This window comes from Juglans microcarpa x Juglans regia, chromosome 5S, assembly GCF_004785595.1.
Source record: "Juglans microcarpa x Juglans regia isolate MS1-56 chromosome 5S, Jm3101_v1.0, whole genome shotgun sequence".
Lineage (NCBI taxonomy): Eukaryota > Viridiplantae > Streptophyta > Magnoliopsida > Fagales > Juglandaceae > Juglans > Juglans microcarpa x Juglans regia.
In genome coordinates, this window is record NC_054603.1 from 970,872 (window position 1) to 978,138 (window position 7,267).

The 7,267-nt window shown below is 36.6% G+C and overlaps 1 protein-coding gene across 2 annotated transcripts; it reads right to left on the reverse strand.

Annotated features, from left to right (window-relative positions):
- Positions 1-1,471: 1,471 nt before the first annotated feature.
- LOC121267636 (sorting nexin 1-like) lies at positions 1,472-6,936 on the reverse strand. Of its 2 annotated transcripts, none has more exons than XM_041171594.1 (11): positions 6,762-6,936; positions 6,515-6,646; positions 5,649-5,784; positions 4,677-4,810; positions 3,990-4,064; positions 3,378-3,537; positions 3,117-3,250; positions 2,942-3,010; positions 2,314-2,393; positions 2,168-2,228; positions 1,472-2,084 (listed from the first exon to the last, which is right to left on the reverse strand). In XM_041171594.1, the coding sequence occupies exons 1-11, from the start codon at positions 6,771-6,773 to the stop codon at positions 1,875-1,877; spliced, it is 1,203 nt and encodes a 400-aa protein (XP_041027528.1). In that variant the 5' UTR covers positions 6,774-6,936; the 3' UTR covers positions 1,472-1,874. The 2 variants fall into 2 exon arrangements, with proteins under 2 accessions (XP_041027528.1, XP_041027527.1); XM_041171593.1 differs by having other exon boundaries at positions 6,515-6,649; positions 6,762-6,935.
- Between the last annotated feature and the right edge of the window lie 331 nt (positions 6,937-7,267).

Here is a 7,267-nt window from a genome sequence, read left to right on the forward strand (position 1 = left end):
AGTATATTTACAAAACATATAAAAAAATATTATTATTATTAAAATATCTAATATTTTATTATTATTTTAATTTTTAGATAAATAGTCTAATGTAGATTAACCTCTTTACTAATTTTAACTTAAGCAAAAACCTCAAAGTTAAATTTTGAACTTGACAATCGCTATACCATTGTCAATTCTCATAGCTAGCTTACACATAAAAGTTCCTTTAGATTTTGATTGGGAAAATTAATAGAGGTATTTAATTTTAAATCTCTTAAAATTTGGATATCAATTTTATAAAAGTTGAAAACATGAATTCAAATACTGAATTTACAATTAATAAAAAAGAAAGAAAAAAGCACGAGAATTGTACATGAAGTGGCAGACATATTCGGTAAAAGAAAATGAATTGAAATGATTTGTGAATGATTATGAAATATTTAAATTTAGATGAGATAAGTTAGAAATTATTTTAATCAAAATATTTTATGAGATTTTAAGAAATAAGAGAAAAAAATTTGTATAAAATATTATAAAATTAAAATATTATTAGAATATAATTTTTTAATATAATTTTTATTTTTAGATTTTAGAAAATTGAATTATTCTTTTATGTTTTATTTAAAAGTTTAAAAAAATTGTAAAAATAGAAAGAAAAGAGTCCGGAAACAAATTGAGCCAGTGTGCCGCGTACCCGGAAGTGCAAGGGAATCACTGAAGATCGGTATCCAAGGCAACTTCAATGTCCTTAAAGAGACTCCCGTCTTCGGCATTGTCGCCGGGCACAATGATGTCACTTCCCGGCGATGACCTGGACACTGACATCGTCAGACTTCGTGTGATGGCTGGCTGAGATCACAGAGCAAGCGGCTGTTGTTATCTTTGAACTGACGACAGTAATGGTGACGGGGATACCGCAAGTGGGAAGGTAAGGAGAGTTGCTGGTGCAAATTGACAGGTAGGGATAGAGCAGCTGTTGCTTCACATTGTAGACACCCTACCGCCATGGCTTCTGACAATAGAGAGAGAGAGAGAGAGAGAGAGAGAGAGAGAGATGGCATAGAGTTAGTGTACACCGTATAGGATTGGATAAGAAGCTGAGCGAAGTGAAAGAAACTCGGAGAAAAAGAAAGGAAAGAAAGGCGACGGTTTATTTAAGAAGATTCCCAATTAATGCAGAGTACATTAATGGTAACTCCAACACCTGAGGACCAAGATGGACGGTTTTCAGCTTTTTGGTAAATTGGTAGTCTTGATCAAGCCCACTCCACTCCATTTAGTCCGAAATTGTAATTTATCGGTTGGACCATCGGTGCCAGTAGCATCGTCCTTGTTATATCTCTCTGCCTCGTTCGGATAGAATTAAATTTTCAAAATCTGATAGACGGTCACGCCACTTCAAATAATACTTTTTTTTTTTATATTAGTTTCATCAAATAATACTCTGGTAATTATTGTGAACTTCTTACTTCAGGAGCTTATACAATGGAGGAAACAATTGTATCATGGATTTTTTTTTTTTTTTTTTGAAAAGAAAATAGTACATCCCACTTGTAAGCATATCCCTAAACGGAAAATGGCTCCGGTAAGTGTAAGATAAACACAGAAAAATCATCAAGTTCTTCTATGTAACTGATGTTTGAGAAGATTAACCTGCTTTCCTACTTGCTTTGAATTTGAATTTGTACAGCCAATGAAAATGGAGAATAATCAAAATCTCGCACAACACCAGAACAGCGGAGTCAACCACGAAAAGCTCAAGTATTTCCCTAACAAGAGTTGGCCCTGCCAATGGTAAAAAACCACCAAAGTGAACAAGTGCGTAGGTTAGGTCTGCTTACTAGCAATCACCTTGGATAACTCCGTAAGGCCCTGATTTTGGAATTATTTCATCATGAGGAGGAACAAGCTTCAAGTTTAGGAAGAAGACTTCGCCAAGCAGTTGCAATACCATTTGCCAGGCGCGCCTGTCCTTTTGCAAATTCCTGAAAAGCAATCCCCATATCTAAAGTTTTTTGTTCCTGAAAATGCACAATCTCTTCGTTCATCAGTCGCATAATTTTCTCAAACATTCTTGTTGCTTCCTCACTCTCTGCCTTCAGCTGCATCACAAACACAGTTTAGTCAATTGAAACAAAAACCCGAAAGGTCTAACGGAAAGGAATGCCCATGCAAGCTGACTTGCCTGGTTATACTCAAATTCTGCTTCTCCCACCTTAACAGAACGTACTAGTACGAGTCTGTTACTGTAGAGAAAAATGCAACCGATAAAAATATTGCACTTAAATAGAGTTATGAAGAAAATTAAATCCAATATTTACAAAACCATACAGATTAATCTCTTTTAACTTTATTGTTTCAGCCAGTTCACATTGTCGCCTAAAGGCATTGGCCCTCTCTGCTATAGTAGCCTAGTTCAAGAACGCAAAACAACGAGAATTAGCTTCGACGATGAAGAATAATTGATAGAATGAAAAAATTAGAGAAGAAAAAGAAATCTTTTATTGATCCCCTGACCATTATTTAATTATTCCCACCTTATCACTTGCTAGCAATGTTTTAACCAGTTAAGATAAGATTATACGGTCCTCAAATATCATTAATGAAGAAATTCATGTGCCTAATTTATCTAATAAAACCAGTTCAATAAGAGAGAATTGTTCATTCCTTATAAACATACCCAAGACCCCTTGTCCACATACAATGTGAGATGATTCCTCAACACCCTCCCTCACGTGCAGGCCAGTATTTTTTTCTGGTCCTTGTCACGGGATAAGTAGTGTGGCCCCCCATTCGCCTGTGACAGACTCTGATACCATGAAAAAATTCATATGCCTAACTTATCTCATAAAACCGGTTCAACAAAAGAGTATTGTTCATTCCTTATAAACATACCCAAGACCTTATCCACATACAATGTAAGATTATTCCTCAACAATTAATGACAAGCCAAATCTACCTTAATCGATTGCACGGAGCGTACATAATCTTTCAAGGGCTCTTCAAAGTTCATCAAGAGTTGGTGTGCCTGCAAATTAATGAGCGGCAAGGATACATCATTATATAGGAGCTTTTCAACCCTCAAAACAACAAAACCAAAATTTGCTTAAGGCAAGGTTTTAATTGAAGCCCACCTCCTTTTGCAGCTTAACTGACAACGTCTCTGATTTTGTCCCAAGGTCAGAAAAAGCCTTTCCTAGGGAATTTCCTTCACAAGCACCAAGAAGTTTCACTGCCTTCCCAAAGTCTGACAAAGATTGCCCCAACTCTATGGAAACAAATATAAACAGTTAGACCTTGATTATGTAGACCCACACTAAAATAAGACTGAAGGAAGTGAACCGCCTAAAAGAAAGAATAATATCAACAGGTAATGCATATAAAATCCTCATTACCTCTATGCCTTTTCACAAGACGATATGCATGCTTCTGAGCTTCAGCCAAGTGGTTCTCAAGCTCAAAGATGTAGTGCTTTAGCTTCTCGTATTCAGGATTTGACTCTTCCACTGGTTTTTCCTTCCCGAGAACGACGTCGCTCACTCTAGATTGAACATCCTGTCAGATATAGCCAGTCAAGAGAAGTTATTGCAGGATCAGATCATCTTTCAAATGGATAACATACTAGTTAAGGTAGTTCATTTAATCTAAAACGCAGTGAAGATAAGTACACAGGTTTGTTTTACAGATAGACAGATAGTCAGTCATAAGGCTAGCCCTTATCTGCTTGCACTTCATTATTTCAATCAATGCAGAAGGAAGCCTACAATATTTACACACTTGAAGAGGTGATGCTTCTAAATTCGTTTGGATGAGGTGTCAAGCTTTGGGATTCAACCTTTCGTTTTTTCAATACAGGCAAGCAAGTTATATACTAGACCAAAAAATTAAGAAGTTATTTTCTAGTCAAAAAGTTTGTAACTGCCTCATGCATCATAATAACATTTACGTTAGTGTTGAATTCTAATAATATCGCCTATCATCTTAAGATCATGAAGAATCTATCTCACCTTGAAGATTTGCATCAAATCGGCTGGCTTCCTCTTAAAAATACCAGTCTCTTGGGACGTTAACCTCTCCATTGTCTGAAGAAGAGGTAATACAGATAAATAAAAAAATTAGAAGCAAATATGAAAATAAGAATAGGAATTAAAGTGATCTGGGCAAGCTGCGCAAGCATCAACAATTTCCAATAACTAATAAGGCTCTTATCATCACCAAATATGTAAAACTCTCCCCAAACAGGCATTCTAGTGAGGCCCATGCTGATAAAAAGCAATGTCAAACAAGACTACCAAACAGTATTAACAGTCTTGGATTCCTTTGAAAAAACTTGTGGAACCATGCTGACAAAAAGTTTTAAGAAAACATGTCCATTCATTACAAAGTGCGTGTATGTCCGTCAACTGTCAAGTGTGCGGGCACCATCAGTCCAATTATCAATAACTCATAGACAAGAAGAAAAGAAGAAAAGATGCTGATACGAACTTTTTTACAACTTTGCTTTAAATAGATGGTGTTTGTGTAAAATCCCAATAGAGAAAACTTAAGTAATTTTGGTGAAGTGACACCATCACATTAGTTGATTGTAAAATGGGTTTTAAAATAATTATATGAATATCATTATCCATAATGAATTCCTGGGGCGTTGAAGGATGGAAATGTGAAACTCAAAGTATCGGACTGCGAAATGTCACCTCTTCATCTGCCTGCAAGAAGGTTCTCAGATCCTCACTTTGTTGAAGCTCACGATGCGAAGCTATGCGATTAACAAATGTATCCAAAGCTTGACACCTCATTTCAATGAATTCAGAACTGAAACGAAACTTCTCTGTAATAACGAAACTGATGTTAATCACAATTAAACTTCACAATCTTGTGGAGTGTAGGATTTTTCTTTACATATCAAAAAATGATTAAACTTCAAAATGCTTCACAAAAAATCATTAGGCAACATCTTTTACAACAATTCAAGTAAATCTAGGAGTATGAGCACAAAACTATCAACGTGATAAGAATTATTCATGCTTCACTCATCACGAATGCCTTCAATCTATAAAGGTAATATCAAAAAGTCATCCTACAAGATAATCATTTGGCATTCATGTTGACATGCTAGATATAGTTTATCCATTTACAAGTTACTCGTAGCAGATAATCAGACAACCTGATGAACAAAACATAAGCTTGAGATGCATGAATTGAACCAATCCTCTTCCACCAACAAATCAGGTCAATTCCCAATAAGTGGGCTACATAGCACTCATGTATTTTACAACACACACCAGCTCCCATAGAAAAATTTCAAGCTATTTGAAAAAGAAGCTAAAAAAAGAAAAGGTAGGGCCCTGAAGGCGGTGGTAAAGCCCCTTTTTACATTACAGTTAACAATATTCGCGCACACACAAAAAGCAAATATTTCAGTCATGCAAATCACCCCAAATGTAAGCAATTCAACAGTAAAATCGCAAGGATAGATATTGCAACATGGAGATCTAACTGCCTAGGCATCACCTCAATGCTTGATTGGTAACTGCAATCACTAACCAAGATATTTTCAACTAGGTATTTCCTGTGAAGAATGATATTTTCTATTATCATGGAAGTTTCTACTTCTAAAGGTCGATTAAGTGTTAAAGAAAGAAAAAACATAATGGTTAGCTTGTTACCTACGGCACTTTTCTCCGGAAGAGGAGGGATAAAAATTCCTTTGTACTTCTCAAAAAGATGATCGTGTAACCAAACAAAATCACTGTAGCGTCGAATAACAATCTTCTCTGGGCCTTGGTACTCAGGTAAATTTGTCTGCAAAAAAAAAAGTCTTCCTATGTTCAAATTGCAACAAGGCATAAATTGTTCACTTCACATCACCTCAACATTTAAAGCCCCGATGTTAACCTCAAAAGGAAATGCTTAAATCAACAAAATTGCAATGGCAATGGCCATGAAACAAAAATTTGAAGTTCATAAATATAAACTAACAAGCTCAGTTACCAAGCAGCATCGAGTACAGCATTCAATGCTTGCCCATTCATTTTTTTTTTTTTTATCAAAAAACATGAAAAAGATCCATGTGCGTCGTAAAGCATGAGCTGGATGAAAGTCACTCCCATCCAAATAACAGTCTAACTTTGCATGAGACTAATGTTCCGTTTGGGTAGTGGAGTGTTCTGAAAATACACCACTACTATTCATTATGTTATCATTACTTTTGGCACTCAGTATTTTCAGTGTCAATGTCGAAAAGCATGCATTGCTTGTTTACTGTTCTTTTTCGATTGCATGTCATCCTTCTTGCATTAATCAAATCCAGTATTGGGGAACATTTTGTCCAAGATACAAGATTAACATACCTCCATAATCCCAAGATTCGAGATTAGCATGAACAACCAAGAAGCGCAAATAACTCTCGAGACTAGGAAGCCTTACACACGCTGAACTAACACCAAGTGGCCCTAACCCTATTTCCAATGGCCCCTTTTAGGATAAACAGTATACATATATACACATAAATAGTTCGAATTTGGGAAATTACCTTAGTGATGACACGGTAGGAGATATAGGCTTGGACGCCATTGCCCAATTTCACAGGATCAGTCACCGAAACCGAAAGGTACGGTTGCGAAGACGGGGATCTAGGGCTCTGCGACGACCCCGATATACTCCTCTGCTGCTCCATATATTTCAGATTATTAAAACAAACAAACCAAAATCGGAAACTGAGAAGAAGACATTGAAAGCCGACGGAGGAAAGTGAAGCTGGTGGCAGATTCGTAATTTACCGTTGTAATCATGGCCTCTTTTGCGGGTTGGGGATTGGTGAGAAAGAAACGAGGGGACACGGTACGCCACAGCCAGCCAACTTACAGGCGGAAGAGTCAAGGGCGAGAGGTCGGTCAGTCGCTACCTCATCGAGGTCTCGGGATTTCTTGCTATAATGCACTGGAGTGCGCAGTGCGCCCAATTAACCCGCAAAGGAAAATGGATGAGTGCCGATGCGAACACTTGTTGACGTGGCCAATACAACTGCGTTGCGCGGCGTGCACTCAACTAGTACCTTTTAGTCCGAAATTGGTATCTTTTCTTCGTTTTAAAAGAACTCGTATTCTGCATAATAAGTGAGGACTCTTGCAATTTCGGGTATATCGATACGGGTACTACCGTACTGCTGCTGAGTCATATGATTTAATCGAAGAAATTGATCGATAGATGTAAATGCATTTTTTTTTTCTTTTCTTTCGATATTTTCTATATATCTTTAAAAAATATTTTTAAAAAAATATCAATT